The 24003-nt window shown below is 39.4% G+C and overlaps 1 protein-coding gene and 1 non-coding gene across 2 annotated transcripts; both read right to left on the bottom strand.

Moving 5' to 3' along the window:
• Positions 1-7651: 7651 nt before the first annotated feature.
• LOC107648162 (uncharacterized) lies at positions 7652-8134 on the bottom strand. The gene has a single exon (XM_016352145.1). The coding sequence runs from the start codon at positions 8132-8134 to the stop codon at positions 7652-7654; it is 483 nt and encodes a 160-aa protein (XP_016207631.1).
• A 4082-nt stretch (positions 8135-12216) lies between these two features.
• Positions 12217-12324, bottom strand: LOC148575946 (small nucleolar RNA R71). Its single transcript, XR_015903068.1, has one exon. It is a non-coding gene; the product is annotated as a small nucleolar RNA R71 (small nucleolar RNA).
• Between the last annotated feature and the right edge of the window lie 11679 nt (positions 12325-24003).

Genomic DNA, 24003 nt, shown 5'->3' with positions numbered 1-24003 from the left:
TGACTTGTCCGAATCCCTGGGGGAAGGGTCCAAGGAGGTCGAACCCCTACTTTGCGAATGGCCAGGGTAAAGTAACACAGATGAGCTCCTCAGGTGGAGCTATGTGGAAGTTGGCATGCTTCTGGCATGGTGGGCATGTCTTGAAAAACTCTATTGCTTCCCTTTGCAAGGTCGGGCAGTAGAAACCGGCTCGGAGCACTTTTTTGGCAAGGGCTCGTGCCCCAAGGTGATTGCCGCACATGCCACTGTGGACTTCTTCGAGAACTTCCATTGTAGCAGAGGTCGGGACGCATTTTAGGAGAGGTGTAGAGATTCCTCTCTTATATAGGACGTCTTGTATTATGGTGTAGTACTGTGCTTCTCGTACTAGCCTTTTTTGCCTCTTTTTTGCTTGTGGGAAGTGTTTCTGACTTGAGGTAGTTGATTATGGGAGTTATCCATCCTTGATCCTGTCTTGATATGGCTAGGATCTTTTCTTCCTCCAAGGTTGATGGACTTCGGAGTGTTTCTTGGATAAGACTTCTATTATTGTCCCCTGGTTTGGTACTGGCTAGTTTTGAGAGTGCTTCAGCTCGGGTATTCTGTTCTCGGGGTATGTGTCAGATCTCATATCCCTTAAATTGTCCGAGCTGTTCTTTAGTTTTGTTAAGGTATTTTTTCATAGTGGGATCCTTAGCTTGATAACTCCCTTTTATTTGCGAAGTGACTATTTGGGAATCGCTAAAGATGGTAAGTCTTTGAGCTCCCACTTCCCTAGCCAGCCTCAAGCCAGCCAGTAGTGCTTCATATTCAGCTTGATTATTTGAGGCAGGAAACTCAAACTTTAAGGAGAGCTCGATTTGGGTTCCCTGATCACTTTCTAAAATGATGCCTGCGCCACTCCTGGTTTTGTTTGAGGAGCCATCTACATAAAGGCTCCACTTTGTGGGGGTGCCAAGGGTGTTAGTATACTCTGCGATGAAGTCGGCCAGGTACTGGGATTTAATAGCTGTCCGAGTGAGGGGAAAAAACGATTCCACACAAATTCACCGGCAAGTGTACCGGGTCACATCACGCAGTAATAACTCACAAGAGTGAGGTCGATCTCATAGGGATTGATGGATTGAGCAATTTTTGTTAGGTGATGAATTTAGTTAAGCGAATGTTTGATAATTTGAGTGATTTTGATTGACAGAAGCTAAATTGCAAGTAAATAAGAGTGCAGAAGGTAAATTGAGCAGAAAAGTAAAGTGCAAAAGAGATAAATTGCAGAAACTTAAAGTGCAAGAAAGTAAAAAGGCTGAAACTTAGATTGCAAGAGAAGTAAATTGTAAAAACTTAAAGTGCAAGAAATATAAATTGCTGAATCTAAATTGCTGAGAAATGTAAATTTCTTGAAGAACAAAAGGATTTGGGTACTGGGATTTAGAATTGAACTAGAAAACACAAGTTAAAGTAAATCAGAGAGCTTTGAGATGCAAGAATTCAGATCTAGATCTCAACAGCAAGAAAAGAAATGGAAAATTGCTTCAAGAAATAAAATAGCAAGAAAACTTGAATCAATTATAAAATCCTAAAAGAGAAATTAAAGATCAAAGAAGAGCAATGGGACTAGCAATCAGATCTAGATCTCAATTGCTCCCTTGATCAAGCAGAAAGGAAAATTGCAGATGAAATAAAAATGAAAATAGAAGAGAAGATTAAGATCCAATTCTTAGAACAATTGAGAAGAAGAGTAAAAGATGATTCTCAGATTTTGAATCAATGGAGCTCTTCAATCTCAATTCAAAATCCAAGAATAGAAAGTAGAAGTTGCAGAAGAAAGAAAATGCAGAAAGAAAACTCAGATCCAAATTCCAAATCCAATTTTAAAACAAATGAAAATTAAAAGTGAAAACTAAAAAATGAGCTAAAGGTCCTCTTTACAAATTGAATTAACTCCTATTTATACACTTTCTATTTTGGTCTTCAAAGCTTGGAGTGGGCTTTTCAAAGTTGGCCTTGAATGAAAAATGGATTTGAAGAGAGATGGGTCCGGTTGGCTTTGGTTCAAGTTGGGTTGGAGGCATGGTCAGCTCCCAGGGGAGCGCTGCGTTTGGTCTTGTGAAGGCTACGTTCACTTAGCCTTGTCATGTGCCAAGCCTCCTTGCCCATAGCTCCTTGTCTATAGCGTTCACTCTTTGAACGCTACGTTCAAATTATGAACGCTGCCTTGGTTACTTGCTTTCCTTGGCTTAGAGGCACGAAAACGTTGGCAAAAGGTAGCGCTACGCTCGAATTTTTGAGTGCTACTCCTCCTTGTCTTGATGCGCGCTCAGAGCCCTTGGTGCCCCCTCTTCGAGGGCTACGTTGCATCATTTGAGCGCTGGCTTTGCTCCCTTGTTTCCTAGCCAAGCTTCACGAAAAAGGGAAAGAAGGTGAGCGTAGCGTTCTCTTCTTTAAATGCTATGCTTAAGGATTGTTGCTGCATTATTTGGTGCTCCCTCTTGGAGCGATACATTGCGTTTTTCCAACGCTTCCTCTTGGTGAGTCTTCCTCCCAAGGCTTGAAGCTCGAAAACGTTGGCACAAGGGAGCACTACGTTCAATGTTTTGAATGCTGGCCTTGCTCCCTTGGTGCTTGGCCTTGTGTACGCCACACTTGGATGTCATGGGCCACGCTTTTAAAAGCGTGGCCTAAGGTATAAAGTGTGCTTCAAGATTCCTCTTTCCTCTTTTCATCATTTCTTCACCCATAAGCAACCAAACAACAAATCAAAGTCCCACCAAAATCACTAGATCTTTGCATCATTTATAAAATCAATTAATTCTAGCATAAAACCTATGATTTTGTGTAAAATAAATGATGTTTGATTGATTTAACATAATCATAAAAATCCATTCCAATTACTTACTTATGGTGCAAGAAAGTGCATAAAACCTAATGAAACTAAGGAAAAATGCTTGTAAAACTAGCATAAGATGACTTGTAATCACAAAACCAAACTTAAACCTTGCTTGTCCCCAAGCAAGCATTAAACATTGAGAAGAAATGAAATAAAACAGAGAAGTAGATAAGTCCTTATTTAGCAGATAATAGAATTTGAACCATGGGGTTTTATGCAGACAAAAATGTAGCTCAATTATTCTTTGCTGATAGATAAGAAGTGTTTCTTTGAGGATTCACTAGAGTTGCTATCACAATTCCCTACTCTTTGATTGATCCCTTTTTGGTTTTTCCTTCTTTCTTTTGCTTAGAGAGCTTATTTCTCAATGACAACTCAGTGTCAAGTGTTGCAGCAGCCTTTTGGCTCAATTTTGCTCGACACTTCTTCACTACAAACACTTGGCTCACAATTCTTCTTAGGAACATTGATGCCCAGCACCTCTTTGGGTTACTAAATGCTTTGTAACTAGGTTGCTCTTGATAATGGACTTTCGGTTGGTAATCCCAGATTAGTTAATCCAAGTTACCAAGTTTTAAAAGACTCCTCAAAACCTAATTGTCCAAGCTATTGGTGTCTAGCCTTATTGTTTGTTTCTTTGCCAATTCTTGGATTTTCTTTTCTTTTTCTTTCTTACTTAGCTTCATTTTCCAAGAAATTTCATTAATAAAAAGTTTTATGACAGCAACTAAGTTCACACTACATAGAACACTCTATTATGCAGCTTTTATTATTGAGCTTATCATCTTAATCAAGCAATCGCCACCACAAGTTTTCATTCTAATTCCTACAACATTGAACAATCACTTTCTATTTCAAACATTTTTCTCTTATTGATGTAAAAGGGAAACAAAACATGAGTTTAAAGTAGATGAGTGACAACAAGCATTTAAACTAGTGCAGACATCAAAATTTGTGTTATTTGAACTAAACATTAAGGTAAGCAGCAACTTCAATTTTGTGACAATACAACCTCTCAGGAGTGTCTTGCAGCTTTCCTTTTGTCATCATCATCCTTCACTTTTGCATTTCCTTTGGTGATGATTCTTTTAAGAGGCTGAGTGTCTTTTCTGCATAATTATCAGAAGTTGCTTATTTTTCCAAGCACTTAGGCAAATGGTTAGCATGCATGAACTATTGTAGTTTCTTAAACTTACTTTGGTGTGGAAACACCAAACTTAGTCCCTTGCTACTGTCTATGATGCATCACTTACATGAAACCATATGCTTTTGCTAAAAGTAATAAACCTACAGACTAGAAGACAAAAGAATTGGTTTAGTGATTTTCCTGATTGCTTGGAGCTAGCAACCAGAGGGTTGAAATGAGTCTTTAAACGAGATTTTTGGTGGAACACCAAACTTAGCATTCTTCATTCACCCTTGAACTATTTTGGTGTGCAACACCAAACTTAGCTCCTTGCAATACAGATAAAACTACTTAACCTTCTTATTGAAATAGTTAATAAAAGAAAACTACCTTTGGTTGGGTTGCCTCTCAACAAGCGCTCTTTTAATGTCATTAGCTTGACATCCTTCATTCTTGCTCAGCTCAATTTCTGAATCTCTTTCTCTTTGTCCTGTGACCATTTGCTGTGAAATTGTTCTTTGTTGCTTCATCTAACAATTCAAGGCTTCCATAAAGAAGAACCTTTGTCACCAAGTAGGGACCAGTCCATTTAGACTTGAGTTTGCCAGGGAAGACTTTGAGTCTAGAGTTGTACAAGAGTACTTGCTGTCCTGGTCTGAACTCCTTCTTTGAGATCTTTTTGTCATGCCATCTTTTAGCTTTTTCCTTGTATATCTTAGCATTTTCATAGGCTTCCAGTCTAAACTCATCCAACTGATTTAATTGCAATAACCTCTTCTCTCCTGCTGCTTGAGAATCAAGGTTGAGGAGTTTAGTGGCCCAGAAAGCTTTGTGCTCAAGCTCTACAGGAAGGTGACAAGACTTGCCATACAACAACTGAAAAAGAGACTTCCAAATAGGAGTTTTGAAGGCTGTCCTATATGCCCAGAGAGCATCTTCTAATTTCCTGGCCCAATCCTTTCTTGTACTCCCTACTGTTTTCTCCAAAATCCTCTTCAACTCCCTATTTGCAAGCTCTGCTTGGCCATTGGTTTGTGGATGGTATAGTGTAGCTACTTTGTGCATCACCCCATATTTGTAAAGTAGTTTCTCCATCTGTTTGTTGCAAAAATGACTACCACCATCACTGACAAGACCCTTCGGCACTCCATACCTAGTAAAAATGTGCTTCTTAAGGAATTGAAGGACAATTTGTGCATCACATGTGGTTGTTGCTATGGCTTCCACCCACTTTGAGACATACTCTACTGCCACAAGTATGTATTTGAAAGAATATGATGGTGGAAAGGGGCCCATAAAATCTATTCCCCAAAGATCAAAGAGTTCTACCTCCAAGATGTAGTTCTGAGGCATCTCATTCCTTCTTGTCAATCCTCCAGCTCTTTGGCACTCATTGCATTGATGAACAAACTTTCTGGCATCCTTGAAGATGGTTGGCCAATAAAATCCACTTTGAAGTACTTTGGCAGCTGTTCTTTCTGGTCCAAAGTGTCCACCATAAGTTGAACCATGACAATACCATAGTATGTCCCTCATCTCACTCTCAGGAACACATTTCCTAATCATTCCATCTGGACACCTCTTGAATAAGACTGGTTCATCCCATAAGAATTTCTTGGCCTCATTGAGCAACTTCTTCACTTGTTGAATTCTTGGAGAATCTTCCTTCCAACCTTGTAGTTTGCAATGTCTGCAAACTATGGAGCTTGTTGGATTTGTAAGAGGTGTTCATCTGGAAAGCTTTCATTCACTGAATGTGGAGCTTGATCAGCCTCTTGTGGTAGTCTTGACAAGTAGTCTGCTACTTGGTTCTCATTCCCTTTTCTATCTCTCACTTCAATATCAAATTCTTGTAGCAGCAACACCCACCTAATAAGCCTTGGCTTTGAATCCTGTTTAGACATCAGATACTTGAGAGCAGCATGATCAGTATATACTATTACCTTTGAACCAATCAAGTATTGTGTAAATTTATCAATTGCATATACAATTGCTAAAAGCTCTTTCTCTGTGGTGCTATAATTTTTATGTGCTTCATTCAACACCTTGCTAGCATAGTATATAACATGATGCAGCTTGTCTTTCTTTTGCCCCAATACAGCACCAATTGCAAAGTCACTTGCATCACACATAAGTTCAAAAGGTAATTCCCAATCAGGGGGTGTGATGATTGGTGCTGTAATGAGTTTTCTCTTTAAAGTTTCAAAGGCATGCTTGCAATTATCATCAAAGATGAAAGGGCTATCAATCATTAGCAAATTGCTCAATGGTTTCGCTATTTTTGAAAAATCTTTGATGAACCTCCTATAAAAACCAGCATGTCCAAGAAAATTCCTTACTACTTTCACATTAACAGGTATAGGAAGCCTTTCAATGATTTCTATTTTTGCTTTGTCAACTTCTATACCTTTGCTTGAAACCTTATGCCCAAGAACTATCCCTTCAGGAACCATGAAATGGCATTTCTCCCAATTCAATACCAGATTAGTTTCTTGGCATCTTTTCAAAACAAGAGTTAAATGATGTAAGCAAGTGTTAAATGAATTGCCAAAGACAGAAAAATCATCCATGAAGACTTCTAAAAGTTTTTCCACCATGTCAGAAAATATAGAAAGCATACACCTTTGAAAAGTTGTAGGGGCATTACACAGACCAAAGGGCATCCTTCTGTAAGCAAAAACTCCAAATAGACAGGTGAAGGAAGTCTTTTCTTGATCCTTGGGATCCACCACTATTTGATTGTACCCATAGTACCCATCCAGGAAGCAATAATAGGCATGGCCATCCAATCTTTCCAGCATCTGGTCGATGAATGGGAGAGGAAAATGATATTTCCTTGTAGCATCATTCAGTCTTCTATAATCTATGCACATCCTCCACCCAGTTACTGTCCTGGTGGAAATTAACTCATTCTTCTCATTAGAGATGACTGTCATTCCTCCCTTCTTTGGTACAACTTGAACCGGACTCACCCATGAGCTGTTAGAGATTGGAAAGATTATCCCAACATTCCATAGCTTCATCACTTCTTTTTGAACCACCTCCTTCATGGTTGGGTTAAGTCTTCTTTGGGGTTGAACTATAGGCCTTGAATCTTCCTCCATTAGAATTTTATGCATACAAATGGTAGGGCTTATGCCCTTGATATCATCAATTGTCCAACCCAAAGCAGTCTTGTGAGCTTTCAACACTTCAATCAGCTGTGTTTCTTCTTCTATGTTCAAAGAGGAGTTTATGATTACTGGCAAGGCCTCTGCTTCTACAAGAAATACATACTTCAGATGAGGGGGGAGAGGCTTTAACTCTTACTTAGGTTTCTCCTCTGCCTTGCTTTCAAAGGAGATCTCTACCACTTTCTCTTCTATGAACTCTTGTTCCAACTCTACTTCCTCTTCTTGTTCCTCCTGGTTATCATCTTCCAATAGCTCCCCCTCCACTTCTTCTATCATTTCCACTCTCATGTGCTTTTCCTTCTCTAGAGGATATTGCATGGCCTTGAAGACATTGATGATCATCTTTTCATCATGCACCCTGAGGATCATCTCTCCTTTCTCCACATCAATGATGGCTCTTGCTATTGCTAAGAAGGGCCGTCCCAATATGATTGAACTGTGTCCCTCTTCTTCCATGTCCAAGATAACAAAGTCATCAGGGAAAATGAATTATCCAATCTTCACTAATAAACTTTTCACAACCCCATTTGGTATCATGAGTGATCTGTCAGCCATTTGGAGTGACATCCTGGTAGGCTTGACTTCCTCTATTGTAAGCTTTTTCATTAGTGAGAGGGGCATTAAATTGATGCTGGCTCCTAAGTCATAGAGAGCCTTGGCCAATGTTCTGTTGCCTATAGTACAGGATAGGATGAAGCTTCCTGGATCTTTGAGCTTTGGAGGAAGACCTATTTGGATGACAGCACTACATTCTTGTGTTAGGATCACTATCTCCTTCTCATTCCAGCTCCTTTTCTTATTGATGAGCTCTTTGAGGAATTTTGCATATAGAGGCATTTGTTCTAGAGTCTCAGCAAGTGGAATATTGATCTCCAACTTCTTAAAGACTTCTAGGAACTTGGGAAACTGTTGATCTTTGGTTTCTTTCTGCAATCTTTGAGGGTATGGCAAAGGAGGGTTATAAGGCTTCATGATGAGCAGATAATTTATACGCTTTTTGGCATTGTTTTTAGTATGTTTTTAGTAGGATCTAGTTACTTTTAGGGATGTTTTTATTAGTTTTTATGTTAAATTCACATTTCTGGACTTTACTATGAGTTTGTGTGTTTTTCTATGATTTCAGGTATTTTCTGGCTGAAATTGAGGGACTTCAGCAAAAATCAGATTCAGAGGTTGAAGAAGGACTGCTGATGCTGTTGGATTCTGACCTCCCTGCACTCAAAGTGGATTTTCTGGAGCTACAGAACTCAAAATGGTGCGTTTCCAATTGCGTTGGAAAGTAGACATCCAGGGCTTTTCAGCAATATATAATAGTCCATACTTTGGCCGAGTTTAGATGACGCAAAAGGGCGTTGAACGCCAGTTCTACGCTACAGTCTGGAGTTAAACGCCAGAAACACGTCACGAACCAGAGTTGAACGCCAAAAACACGTTACAACTTGGCGTTCAACTCCAGAAGAAGCCTCTGCATGTGTAAACTTCAAGCTCAGCCCAAGCACATACCAAGTGGGGCCCGGAAGTGGATTTATACATCAATTACTTACTTCTGTAAACCCTAGTAACTAGTTTAGTATAAATAGGACTTTTTACTATTGTATTAGACATCTTAGGATCTTCGGATCGATCTTGGGACGTATAGTTCTTAGATCATGGGGGCTGGCCATTCGGCCATGCCTGAACCTTTCACTTATGTATTTTCAAATGGTAGAGTTTCTACACACCATAGATTATGGTGTGGAGCTCTGCTGTTCCTCACGAATTAATGCAAAGTACTACTATTTTTCTATTCAATTCAACTTATTCCGCTTCTAAGATATTCATTCGCACTTCAACATGAATGTGATGAATGTGACAATCATCATCATTCCCTATGAACGCGTGCTTGACAACCACTTCCGTTCTACCTTAGATTGAATGAGTATCTCTTGGATCTCTTAATCATAATCTTCGTGGTATAAGCTAGATTGATGGCGGCATTCATGAGAATATGGAAAGTCTAAACCTTGTCTGTGGTATTCCGAGTAGGATTCGGGGATTGAATGACTGTGACGAACTTCAAACTCGTGAGTGCTGGGCGTAGTGACAGACGCAAAAGGATAGTAAATCTTATTCCAGTATGGTCGAGAACCTCCAGATGATTAGCCATGCAGTGACAGCGCATCGGACCATTTTCACAGAGAAGATGGGATGTAGCTATTGACAACGGTGATGTCTCCAGATGATTAGCCATACAGTGACAGCGCATCAGACCATTTTCACAGAGAGGATGGGATGTAGCCATTGACAACGGTGATGCCCTTACATAAAGCCAGCCATGGAAAGGAGTAGGATTGATTGGATGAAAACAGCAAGAAAGCATAAGTTCAGAAGAACAAACGCATCTCTATATGCTTATCTGAAATTCTAACCAATGAATTACATAAGTATTTCTATCTTTTCTATTTATTTATTATTATTCGAAAACTCCATAACCATTTGATATCCGCCTGACTGAGATTTACAAGGTGACCATAGCTTGCTTCATACCAACAATCTCCGTGGGATCGACCCTTACTCACGTAAGGTTTTATTACTTGGACGACCCAGTGCACTTGCTGGTTAGTTGTATGAAGTTGTGAAGTTATGCTTGGACCATGGTATTGTGCACCAGTTTGTTGGCGCCATTACCAGGGAGAGAACGAAAAACAAATTTTACAACCTCAGAGTAACAATTTCGCATACCAAGTTTTTGGCGCCGTTGCCGGGGATTGTTCGAGCTTGGACAACTGACGGTTCATCGTGTTGCTCAGATTAGGTAATTTTCTTTTTTTTTATTTTCAAAAATTTTTCAAAAAAATCTTTCAAAAATTTCTCATCTTTCTTCGAAAATTATTTCAGAATTTTTAAGAATGAATTCTAGAGTTTCATGAAAAATGTTGGAGTCTGGCTGGCTGTAAAGCCATGTCTAATTCTTTTGGATAGGGGCTTCCAACCATTAGCATAGAGGCAAGTTAATTTGAATATCAGCTGTTGCATGCCTGATTATATCCTAAAGCTGGCTGGCTATTAAGCCATGACCAACCCTTGGATTGGAGCTTTAGGCCAACATTGAAAGATTCTTGGAATTCTTATTAAAAATTTTGAATTTCTTATTTTATTTTTCCTATATGTTTTTCGAAAATAATATACAAAAATCCAAAAAAATTAATAAAATCATAAAAATCAAAAATATTTTGTGTTTCTTGTTTGAGTCTTGAGTCAATTTTTAAGTTGGTGTCAATTGCATACTCATCTTGCATTTTTCGAAAATTGCACTCATGCATTGCATTCATCATGATCTTCAAGTTGTTCCTGATAAACCTTCTTGATTGATCTTCATATTATATTGTTTTGTGTAGTATGGTGTTTTTCATATGCATTCTTGCATTCATATTGTCTAAGCATTAAAAATTTCTAAGTTTGGTGTCTTGTATGTTTTTTTTTTCTTAAAAATTTTTCAAAAATAAGTTCTTGGTGTTCATCTTGACATTCAAAGTGTTCTTGGTGTTCATCTTGACATTCATAGTGTTCTTACATGCATCACATGTTTTGATCCAAAATTTTCATGCATTGAGTCTTTTTCATGTTTTCTCTTTCATCATTAAAAATTCAAAAAAATCAAAAAAAAAAAATCTTTCCCTTTTTCTCTCTTAAAATTTCAAAAATTTGGATTGACTTTTTCAAAACTTTTTAAAATTTAGTTGTTTCTTATGAGTCAAATCAAATTTTCAATTTGAAAATCCTATCTTTTTCAAAAATATTTTTCAAAAATATTTTTCTTAATCTTATCTCATAATTTTCGAAAATATCATCAAAAATTAATGTTTTGATTCAAAAATTTCAAGTTTGTTACTTGCTTGCTAAGAAAGATTCAAACTTTAAGTTCTAGAATCATATCTTGTGATTACTTGTGAGTCAAGTCATTAATTTTGATTTTTAAAATTCAAATCTTTTTCAAAACTAATTTTAATCATATCTTTCTATCATATCTTTTTCAAAATTTTATCTTTTTCAAAAATTTGATTTTAAAATATCTCTTCTAACTTCTTATCTTCTTAAAAATTGATTTTCAAAATTTGTTTCAACTAACTAATTGACTTTTTGTCTGTTTCTTATCTTTTTCAAAAACTACCTAACTAACTCTCTCTCTCTAATTTTCGAAAATCTCTTCCCTCTTTTTCAAAAATTCTTTTTAATTAACTAATTGTTTCAATTTTTAATTTTAATTTAATTTCATTCCTAATTTTCAAAAATCACTAACCCCTTTTCAAAATATTATTTTCGAAAATCCTCCCTCTCTCTCATCTCCTTCTATTTATTTATTAACCTACTAACACTTCATCTCACCCAAATTCGAACCCCCTCTTCCATCTGTGTTCGAATTTTCTCTTCTTCCCTTCTTTACATTACATTCTTTTCTTTTTCTACTCACACAGGGGAACCTCTATACCCGGGTAAAAAGGATCCCTATTATTATTATTTTTCTGTTCTCTCTTTTTCATATGAGCAGGAGCAAGGATAAGAACATTCTTGTTGAAGCAGATCCTGAACCTGAAAGGACTCTGAAGAGGAAACTAAGAGAAGCTAAAATACAACAATCCAGAGATAACCTTACAGAAATTTTCAAACGGGAAGAGGAGATGGCAGCCAAAAATAATAATAATGCAAGGAGGATGCTTGGTGACTTTACTGCACCTAATTCTAATTTACATGGAAGAAGCATCTCCATCCCTACCATTGGAGCAAACAATTTTGAGCTGAAACCTCAATTAGTTTCTCTGATGCAACAAAACTGCAAGTTTCATGGACTTCCATCTGAAGATCCTTTTCAGTTCTTAACTGAATTCTTGCAGATCTGTGATACTGTTAAGACTAATGGAGTAGATCCTAAAGTCTACAGGCTCATGCTTTTCCCGTTTGCTGTAAGAGACAGAGCTAGAATATGGTTGGATTCTCAACCTAAAGATAGCCTGAACTCTTGGGATAAGCTGGTCACGGCTTTCTTAGCCAAGTTCTTTCCTCCTCAAAGGCTTAGTAAGCTTAGAGTGGATGTTCAAAACTTCAGACAAAAAGAAGGTGAATCCCTCTATGAAGCTTGGGAGAGATACAAGCAACTGACCAAAAAGTGTCCTTCTGACATGCTTTCAGAATGGACCATCCTGGATATATTCTATGATGGTCTGTCTGAATTAGCTAAGATGTCATTGGATACTTCTGCAGGTGGATCCATTCACCTAAAAAAACGCCTGCAGAAGCTCAAGAACTCATTGACATGGTTGCTAATAACCAGTTCATGTACACTTCTGAGAGGAATCCTGTGAGTAATGGGATGCCTCAGAAGAAGGGAGTTATTGAAATTGATACTCTGAATGCCATACTGGCCCAGAATAAAATATTGACTCAGCAAGTCAATATGATTTCTCAGAGTCTGAATGGAATGCAAGCTGCATCCAACAGTACTCAAGAGGCATCTTCTGAAGAAGAAGCTTATGATCCTGAGAATCCTGCAATTGCAGAGGTGAATTATATGGGTGAACCCTATGGAAACACCTATAATCCCTCATGGAGAAATCACCCAAATCTCTCATGGAAGGATCAACAAAAGCCTCAACAAGGCTTTAATAATGGTGGAAGAAATAGGTTTAACAATAGTAAACCTTTTCCATCATCCACTCAGCAACAGACAGAGAACTCTGAACAAAATATCTCTAATTTAGCAAACTTAGTCTCTGATCTATCTAAGGCCACTGTGAGTTTCATGAATGAAACAAGGTCCTCTATTAGAAATTTGGAAGCACAAGTGGGCCAGCTGAGTAAAAGGATCACTGAAATCCCTCCTAGTACTCTCCCAAGCAATACAGAAGAAAATCCAAAAGGAGAGTGCAAGGCCATTGAATTGACCATCATGGCCGAACCCACAAGAGAGGAGAAGGACGTGAATCCCAAGGAGGAAGATCCCCTGGGACGTCCAGTGATCAATAAGGAGTTTCCCTCTGAGAAACCAAAGGAATCTGAGACTCATCTAGAGACCATAGAGATTCCATTGAACCTCCTTATGCCATTCATGAGCTCTGAAGAGTATTCTTCTTCTGAAGAGAATGAAGATGTTACTAAAGAGCAAGTTGCCAAGTTCCTTGGTGCAATCATGAAGCTGAATGCCAATTTATTTGGTAATGAGACTTGGGGAGATGAACCTCCCCTGTTCACCAATGAACTAAATGCATTGGATCAGCTAAGATTGCCTCAGAAGAAACAGGATCCTGGAAAGTTCCTGATACCTTGTACCATAGGCACCATGACCTTTGAAAAGGCTCTATGTGACCTGGGGTCAGGAATAAACCTCATGCCACTCTCTGTAATGGAGAAACTGGGAATCTTTGAGGTACAAGCTGCTAAAATCTCATTAGAGATGGCAGACAATTCCAGAAAACAGGCTTATGGACAAGTAGAGGACATATTAGTAAAGGTTGAAGGCCTTTACATCCCTGCTGATTTCATAATCCTAGATACTGGGAAGGATGAGGATGAATCCATCATCCTTGGAAGACCCTTCCTAGCCACAGCAAGAGCTGTGATTGATGTTAACAGAGGTGAACTAGTCCTTCAATTGAATGAGGACTCCCTTGAGTTTAAAACTCAAGGACATCCTTCTGTAAACATGGAAAAGAGGCACAGTAAGCTTCTCTCAAAACAGAGTCAACCAGAGCCCCCACAGTCAAACTCTAAGTTTGGTGTTGGGAGGCCACAACCAAACTCTAAGTTTGGTGTTGAACTCCCATATCCAAACTCTAAGTTTGGTGTTGGGGAGTCTCAAAAATGCTCTGAACATCTGTAAGGCTCCATGAGAGCCCACTGTCAAGCTATTGACATTAAAGAAGTGCTTGTTGGGAGGCAACCCAATTTTTATTTATCTAATTTTATTTTTATTTTATTGTTATTTCATGTTTTATTAGGTTCATGATCATGTGGAGTCACAAAATAAATATAAAAATTAAAAACGGAATAACAAATAGCAGAAGAAAAATCACACCCTGGAGGAGGATCTTACTGGCGTTTAAACGCCAGTAAGGAGCATCTGGCTGGCGTTCAACGCCAGAACAGAGCATGGATCTGGCGTTGAACGCCAGAAACAAGCAGCATCCTGGCGTTCAGACGCCAGAAATGCACAGTGAAGAAGAGCTGGCGCTGAACGCCAGAAACAAGCATCTGGCTGGCGTTCAACGCCAGAAATATGTTGCATCTGGGCGCTGAACGCCCAGAACAAGCATCAATTCGGCGTTTAAACGCCAGAATTGCATGCAAAGGCATTTTACATGCCTAATGGGTGCAGGGATGCAAATCCTTGACACCTCAGGATCTGTGGACCCCACAGGATCAACTCAGCATCTGTGGATCCCACAGGATCTCCACCTACCACCACTCACTCTCTTCCCTCTTCTCAATGTTCATCCTCTCTTCCCAATAAACACTCTTCCCCAAAACTCTTCACCAATCACCTCAATCTCTCTTCCCTATCACCACTTCACCACTCACATCCATCCACTCTTTCCCATAAACCTACCTCATAAACTCCACCTACCTTCAAAATTCAAAATCAATTTCCCACCCAAACCCACCCTATATGGCCGAAACTAAACCCCCCTCCCCTCCCTATATAAAGCCCTCCATTCTTCCTCATTTTCACACAACACAACCCTCTCTTCCCCTTCTTGGCCGATTACACCTCTCCCTCCTCTCCTCCATATTTTCTTCTTCTTCTTCTTCATCTATTCTTTCTTCTCTTGCTCGAGGGCGAGCAATATTCTAAGTTTGGTGTGGTAAAAGCATAAGCTTTTTTTTTTCCATTACCATTGATGGCACCTAAGACCAGAGAATCCTCTAGAAAAGGGAAAGGGAAGACAAAAGCTTCCACCTCCGAGTCATGGGAGATGGAAAGATTCATCTCCAAAGCTCATCAAGACCACTTCTATGATGTTGTGGCCAAGAAGAAGGTGATCCCCGAGGTCCCTTTCAAGCTCAAGAGAAATGAGTATCCGGAGATCCGACATGAAATCCAAAGAAGAGGTTGGGAAGTTCTAACAAATCCCATCCAACAAGTCGGCATCCTAATGGTTCAAGAGTTCTATGCCAATGCATGGATCACTAGGAACCATGATCAAAGTAAGAACCCGAACCCAAAGAATTATCTCACCATGGTTCGGGGGAAATACTTAGATTTTAGTCTGGAAAATGTGAGGTTGGCGTTTGACTTGCCTATGATGCAAGGAGATGCACGCCCCTACACTAGAAGGGTCAACTTTGATCAAAGGTTGAACCAAGTCCTCATGGACATATGTGTGGAAGGAGCTCAATGGAAGATTGACTCAAAAGGCAAACCGGTTCAACTTAGAAGACTGGACCTCAAGCCTGTGGCTAGAGGATGGTTGGAGTTCATCCAACACTCCATCATCCCCACTAGCAACCGATCTGAAGTTACTGTGGATCGGGCCATCATGATTCATAGCATCATGATTGGTGAAAAAGTAGAAGTTCATGAAGTCATCTCCCTTGAACTCTAAAAAATAGCCGAAAAGTCCTCCCCCTTGGCAAGGCTAGCTTTCCCTCATCTCATTTGCCATCTATGTTACTCAGTTGGAGCTTTCATAGAAGGAGACATTCCCATTGAGGAAGAGAAGCCCATCACTAAGAAAAGAATGGAGCAAACAAGAGAGCCCACTCATGGAGCTCAAGAAACGCATGAGGAAGCTCACCATCAAGAAATCCCTGAGATACCTCAAGGGATGCACTTTCCTCCACAGAATTTTTGGGAGCAAATCAACACCTCCCTAGGAGAATTAAGTTCCAACATGGGATAATTAAGGGTGGAACATCAAGAGCACTCCATCATCCTTCATGAAATTAGAGAAGATCAAAAAGCAATGAGGGAGGAGCAACAAAGACAAGGAAGAGACATAGAAGAGCTCAAGGACATCATTGGTTCCTCAAGAAGGAAATGTCACCATCACTAAGATGGACTCATTCCTTGTTCTTACATTCTCTGTTTTTCATTTTCTTTATGTTAAGTGCTTATCCATGTTTGTGTCTTATTACATGATCATTAGTATTTAGTAACTTTGTCTTAAAGTTATGAATGTCCTATGAATCCATCACCTCTCTTAAATGGAAAAATGTTTTAATTACAAAAGAACAAGAAGTACATGAGTTTTGAATTTATCCTTGAACTTAGTTTAATTATTTTGATGTGGAGACAATACTTTTTGTTTTCTGAATGAATGCTTAAACAGTGCATATGTCTTTTGAAGTTGATGTTTTAGAATGTTAAATATGTTGGCTCTTGAAAGAATGATGACAAGGAGACATGTTATGTGATAATCTAAAAAATCATAAAATTGATTCTTGAAGCAAGAAAAAGCAGTGAATACAAAGCTTGCAGAAAAAAAAATGGTAAAAAAAAAATAGAAAGAAAAAGAAAAAACAAGCAGAAAAAGCCAAAAGCTCTTAAAACCAAAAGGCAAGAGCAAAAAGCCAATAACCCTTAAAACCAAAAGGCAAGGGTAAATAAAAAGGATCTCAAGGCTTTGAGCATCAGTGGATAGGAGGGCCTAAAGGAATAAAATCCTGGCCTAAGCGGCTAAACCAAGCTGTCCCTAACCATGTGCTTGTGGCGTGAAGGTGTCAAGTGAAAACTTGAGACTGAGCGGTTAAAGTCAAGGTCCAAAGCAAAAAAAGAGAGTGTGCTTAAGAACCCTGGACACCTCTAATTGGGGACTTTAGCAAAGCTGAGTCACAATCTGAAAAGGTTCACCCAGTTATGTGTCTGTGGCATTTATGTATCCGGTGGTAATACTAGAAAACAAAGTGCTTAGGGCCACGGCCAAGACTCATAAAGTAGCTGTGTTCAAGAATCAACATACTGAACTAGGAGAATCAATAACACTATCTGAACTCTGAGTTCCTATAGATGCCAATCATTCTGAACCTCAATGGATAAAGTGATATGCCAAAACTATTCAAGAGGCAAAAAGCTACAAGTCCCGCTCATCTGATTGGAGCTATGTTTCATTGATAGTTTGGAATTTATAGTATATTCTCTTCTTTTTATCCTATTTGATTTTTAGTTACTTGGGGACAAGCAACAATTTAAGTTTGGTGTTGTGATGAGCGGATAATTTATACGCTTTTTGGCATTGTTTTTAGTATGTTTTTAGTAGGATCTAGTTACTTTTAGGGATGTTTTTATTAGTTTTTATGTTAAATTCACATTTCTAGACTTTACTATGAGTTTGTGTGTTTTTCTGTGATTTCAGTTATTTTCTGGCTGAAATTGAGGGACTTGAGCAAAAATAAGATTCAGAGGTTGAAGAAGGACTGCTGATGCTGTTGGATTCTGACCTCCCTGCACTCAAAGTGGATTTTCTGGAGCTACAGAACTCAAAATGGCGCGCTTCCAATTGCTTTAAAAAGTAGACATCCAGTGCTTTCTAGCAATATATAATAGTCCATAGTTTGGCCGAGTTTAGATAACGCAAAAGGGCGTTGAACGCCAGTTCTACGCTGCAGTCTGGAGTTAAACGCCAGAAACACGTCACGAACCAGAGTTGAACGCAAAAAACACGTTACAACTTGGCGTTCAACTTCAGAAGAAGCCTCTGCACGTGTAAACTTCAAGCTCAGCCCAAGCACACACCAAGTGGGCCTCGGAAGTGGATTTATGCATCAATTACTTACTTCTGTAAACCCTAGTAACTAGTTTAGTATAAATAGGACTTTTTACTATTGTATTAGACATCTTAGGATCTTCGGATCGATCTTGGGACGTATAGTTCTTAGATCATGGGGGCTGGCCATTCGGCCATGCCTGAACCTTTCACTTATGTATTTTCAAACGGTAGAGTTTTTACACACCATAGATTAAGGTTTGGAGCTCTGCTGTTCCTCACGAATTAATGCAAAGTACTACTGTTTTTCTATTCAATTCAACTTATTCCGCTTCTAAGATATTCATTCGCACTTCAACATGAATGTGATGAACGTGACAATCATCATCATTCCCTATGAACGCGTGCCTGACAACCACTTCCGTTCTACCTTAGATTGAATGAGTATCTCTTGGATCTCTTAATCAGAATCTTCGTGGTATAAGCTAGATTGATGGCGACATTCATGAGAATCTGGAAAGTCTAAACCTTGTATGTGGTATTCCGAGTAGGATTCAGGGATTGAATGACTATGACGAACTTCAAACTCGCGAGTGCTGCGCGTAGTGACAGACACAAAAGGATAGTAAATCCTATTCCAGTATGATCGAGAACCTCCAGATAATTAGCCATGCAATGACAGCGCATCGGACCATTTTCACAGAGAGGATGGGATGTAACCATTGACAACGGTGATGCCTCCAGATGATTAGCCATGCAGTGACAGCACATCGGACCATTTTCACAGAGAGGATGAGATGTAGCCATTGACAACGGTGATGCCCTTACATAAAGCCAGCCATGGAAAGGAGTAGGATTGATTGGATGAAGACAGCAGGAAAGCAAAAGTTCAGAAGAACAAACGCATCTCTATATGCTTATCTGAAATTCTAACCAATGAATTACATAAGTATTTCTATCTTTTTTATTTATTTATTATTATTCGAAAACTCCATAACCATTTGATATCCGCCTGACTGAGATTTACAAGGTGACCATAGCTTGCTTCATACCAACAATCTCCGTGGGATCGACCCTTACTCACGTAAGGTTTTATTACTTGGACGACCCAGTGCACTTGCTGGTTAGTTGTGCGAAGTTGTGAAGTTATGCTTGGACCATGGTATTGTGCACCAGTTTGTTGGCGCCATTACCAGGGAGAGAACGAACAACAAATTTTACAACCTCAGAGTAACAATTTCGCATACCACTTCACTATCTTCCTCTGTTCTTGTGACTGTTCCTCCATGACTTCCTTTCTTTTCTTTGAAGCTTGAGGTTCCTCTTTCTCCTCGAGCTTCTCTTGGTTCTTTCCTTCAATTGTCACTTGCTCTTTACTTCTGGTCTTGTCATCCTCTATTGGCGGCTTCTTTGTCATTCACCAAAGTTCTTCCACTCCTTAATTGGATTACCTTGCATTCTTCCTTGGGGTTGGGAATGGTGTCACTTGGCAATGCATTGGGTGCTCTTTCAGCCACAGTTTGCTTAGACAATTGGCCAATCTGCCTTTCCAAATTCCTCATTTAAGCTTCATGGTTCTTGCTGGTTAGCTCTTGATGTTTCATCATCTTTTCTATTAGTATCTCCAAGTTGGAGATCCTTTGAGATTCTTGGGGTGGTTGTGGTTGATTATGGGATGTTGAGGGTGAATGATAGTTATTTTGGGTATTGGATGGGTTGTTGGATGGATAGTAGTTGGATTGAGGTTAATTGTTTTGTGGTTTTTTGTATTGGCTTTGGTTAGTGTTTTAATGGTTTTGATGGTTTGTGTTTCTGGAGTTGTTTTTGTTTGAGTTTCTCTGCCAAGGCTGTTGGTTTTGATTGTGATTGTCTCCCCACCTCAAATTAGGGTGGTTTCTCCAGGATGAGTTGTAGGTATCTCCATGGAATTCATTCTAATTAACTCCTTGGTTGTGCATATAATTGACTTGTTCTTATTGTTGCTCTTTATAGAGTTCCTCATTTTGCCCCCATGATGGTTGATTGGGAGTATTCACTTCTGCAACTTGAAGTCCATCAATCCTCTTGGCCATCATCTCCATCTGTTGTTGAATCTGTTGATGCATTACCTTGTTTTGAGCTAAGATGGTATCCATACCTTCCAGCTCCAATACACCCTTCTTTTGAGCTGGTTGGCGTTGCCTTTGGTGACCATAGAAGTATTGGTTGTTTGTTATAGTGTCAATGAGGTTCTGAGCCTCCTCAGCTGTCTTCATGAGTTGTAATGAACCTCCTGCTGAGTAGTCAAGTGCCTCTTGAGCTCTCAATGTCAATCCTTCATAGAAGTTTTGAAGTTTATCCCATTCATTGAACATCTCTGGTGGGCACTTCCTGAGTAGAGCTTTCTATCTTTCCCAGGCATTATATAATGACTCTCCATCCATCTGAGTGAATGTTTGGACCTCTGTTTTGAGTCTGATGATCCTTTAGGGAGGATAGAACTTGGCTAGGAACTTGCTCACTAGATCCTCCCAATTGTTAATGCTTTCTCTTGGAAATGCCTCCAACCTTTGAGCAGCTTTATCTCTCAGGGAAAATGAAAACAACAACAACTTGTAAATGTCAGGATGAACACCATTGGTTTTCACTGTGCTACATATCCTCAAAAAGGTAGATAGATGCTGGTTTGGATCCTCCAAAGGGCCTCCTCCATAAGAACAGTTGTTTTGCACCAATGTGATGAGTTGAGGCTTCAATTCAAAGTTGTTTGCATTGACATTTGGAGTAAGGATGCTACTCCCATAATGCCTTGGATTAGGAAAAGTATAGGAGGCTAGAACCCTCCTTTGAGGCTGGCCATTATTAGCCACTCCCTCTTGTGGATTTGGGGCATTCACCTCCATCCCTTGAATCTTTTCCTCTGATTCCTCTTCACCAATGACTCCCTTTCCTCTGGCTTCTCTTCTTATTCTTCGAAGAGTTCTCTCATCAATGTCATCAGAGGTAGAGACCTCTCTCCTTGCTTCTCTCATACACACAAAACCAGAAGCCAAGAAACACAATCTACTCTATTGCTAGAGTTATGTTAAGGTTAGCTTAAGCAAAAATTCAAACAGTTAGTGTGCTTAGTAAAAATAAAAAGAAAATGCTTAATCTAGACTATCACCTTACTTAATCATTGTCAATCAAAATCAATCCCCGACAACGGTGCCAAAAACTGGATGGGAAAAAATGATTCTACACAAATTCACCGGCAAGTGTACCAGGTCGCATCAAGTAGTAATAACTCACAAGAGTGAGGTCGATCCCACATGGATTGATGGATTGAGCAATTTTAGTTAGGTGATGAATTTAGTTAAGCAAATGTTTGATGATTTGAGTGATTTTGATTGACAGAAGCTAAATTGCAAGTAAATAAGAGTGCAGAAGGTAAATTGAGCAAAAAAGTAAAGTACAGAAGAGATAAATTACAGAAACTTAAAGTGCAAGAAAGTAAAAGGGCTGAAACTTAGATTGCAAGAAAAGTAAATTGCAGAAACTTAAAGTGCAAGAAATGTAAATTGCTGAATCTAAATTGCTGAGAAATGTAAATTGCTTGAAGAACAAAAGGATTTGGGTACTGAGATTTAGAATTGAACTAGAAAACGCAAGTTAAAGTAAATCAGAGAGCTATGAGATGTAAGAATTCAGATTTGGATCTCAACAGCATGAACAGAAATGGAAAATTGCTTCAAGAAACAAAATAGCAAGAAAACTTGAATCAATTATGAAATCCTAAAAGAGAAATTGAAGATCAAAGAAGACCAATGATACTAGCAATCAGATCTAGATCTCAATTGCTCCCTTGATCAAGCAGAAAGGAAAATTGCAGATGAAATAAAAATGAAAACAGAAGAGAAAATTAAGATCCAATTCTTAGAACAATTGAGAAGAAGAGTAAAAGATGATTCTCAGATTTTGAATCAATGGAGCTCTTCAATCTCAATTCAAAATCCAAGAACAGAAAATAGAAGTTGCAGAAGAAAGAAAATGCAGAAAGAAAACTCAGATCCAAATTCTAAATCCAATTTCAAAACAAATGAAAATTAAAAGTGAAAAAGTAAAAAATGAGCTAAATGTCCTCTTTACAAATTGAATTAACTCCTATTTATACACTTTCTATTCTTCAAAGCTTGGAGTGGGCTTTTCAAAGTTGGCCTTGAATGAAAAATGGATTTGAAGAGGGATGGGTCCGATTAGCTTTGGTTGAAGTTGGGTTGGAGGCATGGGTCAGCTCGCAGGGGAGCACTCCGTTTGGTCTTGTGAACGATACATTCACTTAGCCTTGTCATGTGCCAAGCCTCTTTGCCCATAGCTCTTTGTCCATAGTGTTCACTCTTTGAACGCTACGTTCAAATTGTGAATGCTGCCTTGGTTACTTGCCTTCCTTGGCTTAGAGGCACGAAAATGTTGGCAAAAGGGAGCGCTACGCTCGAATTTTTGAGCGCTACTCCTCCTTGTCTTGATGCGCGCTCAGCTCCCTTGGTGCCCCCTCTTCGAGCGCTACGTTGCATCCTTTTAGCGCTGGCTTTGCTCCCTTGTTCCCTAGCCAAGCTTCACGAAAAAGGGAAAGAAGGTGAGCTGGTGCACAAAATTGTGATGTCCAGGCTCAAAGTATTCCTGGCACGTGAGCTACTTGGTACGCGTAATCGTGATTACACATTCATAATTTGTCACAACTTCGATACAACTAACCAGCAAGTGCACTGGGTCGTCCAAGTAATACCTTACGTGAGTAAGGGTCGAATCCCACGGAGATTGTTGGTATGAAGCAAGCTATGGTCACCTTGTAAATCTCAGTCAGGCGGATATAAAATAATTATGGAGTTTTCGAATATTATATAATAAAATAGGGATAGAGATACTTATGTAATTCATTGGTAGGAATTTCAGATAAGCGAATGGAGATGCTTTTCGTTCCTCTGAACCTCTGCTTTCCTGCTATCTTCATCCAATCAGTCTTACTCCTTTCCATGGCTAGCTTTATGTGATACATCACCACTATCAATGGCTACTTTCGGTCATCTCTCGGGAAAATGATCCAATGCCCTGTCACGGCACGGCTAATCGTCTGGAGGCATCACCCTTGCCAATGGCTTCATCTTATCCTCTTAGTGAATAATATGCTCACGCACCCTGTCACGGCACGGCTATTCATCTGTCGGTTCTCGATCATGCTGGAATAGGATTTACTATCCTTTTGCGTCTGTCACTAACGCCCTGCAATCGCGAGTTAGGAGCTCGTCACAGTCATTCAATCATTGAATCCTACTCGGAATACCACAGACAAGGTTTAGACCTTCCGGATTCTCTTGAATGCCGCCATCATTCTAGCTTACGCCACGAAGATTCTGGTTAGGAGATCTAAGAGATATTCATTCTAGCTTATTTCATGTAGAACAGAAGTGTTTGTCAGGCACGCGTTCATAAAGGAGAAGGATGATGAGCGTCACACATAATCATCACCTTCATCACGTTCTTGGGTGCGAATGGATATCTTAGAAGAGAAATAAGAAGAATTGAATAGAAAACAGTAGTACTTTGCATTAATCTTTGAGGAACAGCAGAGCTCCACACCTTAATCTATGGAGTGTAGAAACTCTACCGTTGAAAATACATAAGTGAAAGGTCCAGGCATGGCCGAGATGGCCAGCCCCCTAAACGTGATCAATAGTCTCCTAAGATGAACAATGGATTAAAACTGAGACCAAAGATACCTAATACAATAGTAAGAGGTCCTATTTATAATAAACTAGCTACTAGGGTTTACATGAGTAAGTAATTGATGCATAAATCCACTTCCTGGGCCCACTTGGTGTGTGTTTGGGCTGAGTCTGAGTGTTGCACGTGCAGAGGCCATTTGTGGAGTTGAACGCCAGTTTCTGTGCCAGTTTGGGCGTTCAACTCTGGTTTTGGATCCTTTTCTGGCACTGGACGCCAGATTTGGGTAGAAAGCTGGCGTTGAACGCCAGTTTACGTCGTCAATTCTTGGCCAAAATATGGACTATTATATATTGCTGGAAAGCCCTGGATGTCTACTTTCCAACACAATTGGAAGCGCGCCATTTCGAGTTCTGTATCTCCAGAAAATCCACTTTGAGTGCAGGGAGGTCAGAATCCAACAGCATCAGCAGTCCTTTTTCAACC

Source organism: Arachis ipaensis, chromosome B1 (assembly GCF_059453495.1).
Source record: "Arachis ipaensis isolate K30076 ecotype BB chromosome B1, ASM5945349v1, whole genome shotgun sequence".
Classification (NCBI taxonomy): Eukaryota; Viridiplantae; Streptophyta; class Magnoliopsida; order Fabales; family Fabaceae; genus Arachis; species Arachis ipaensis.
Note: the sequence above shows the minus strand (reverse complement) of the source record. Positions and strands in the feature narration are given on the sequence as shown.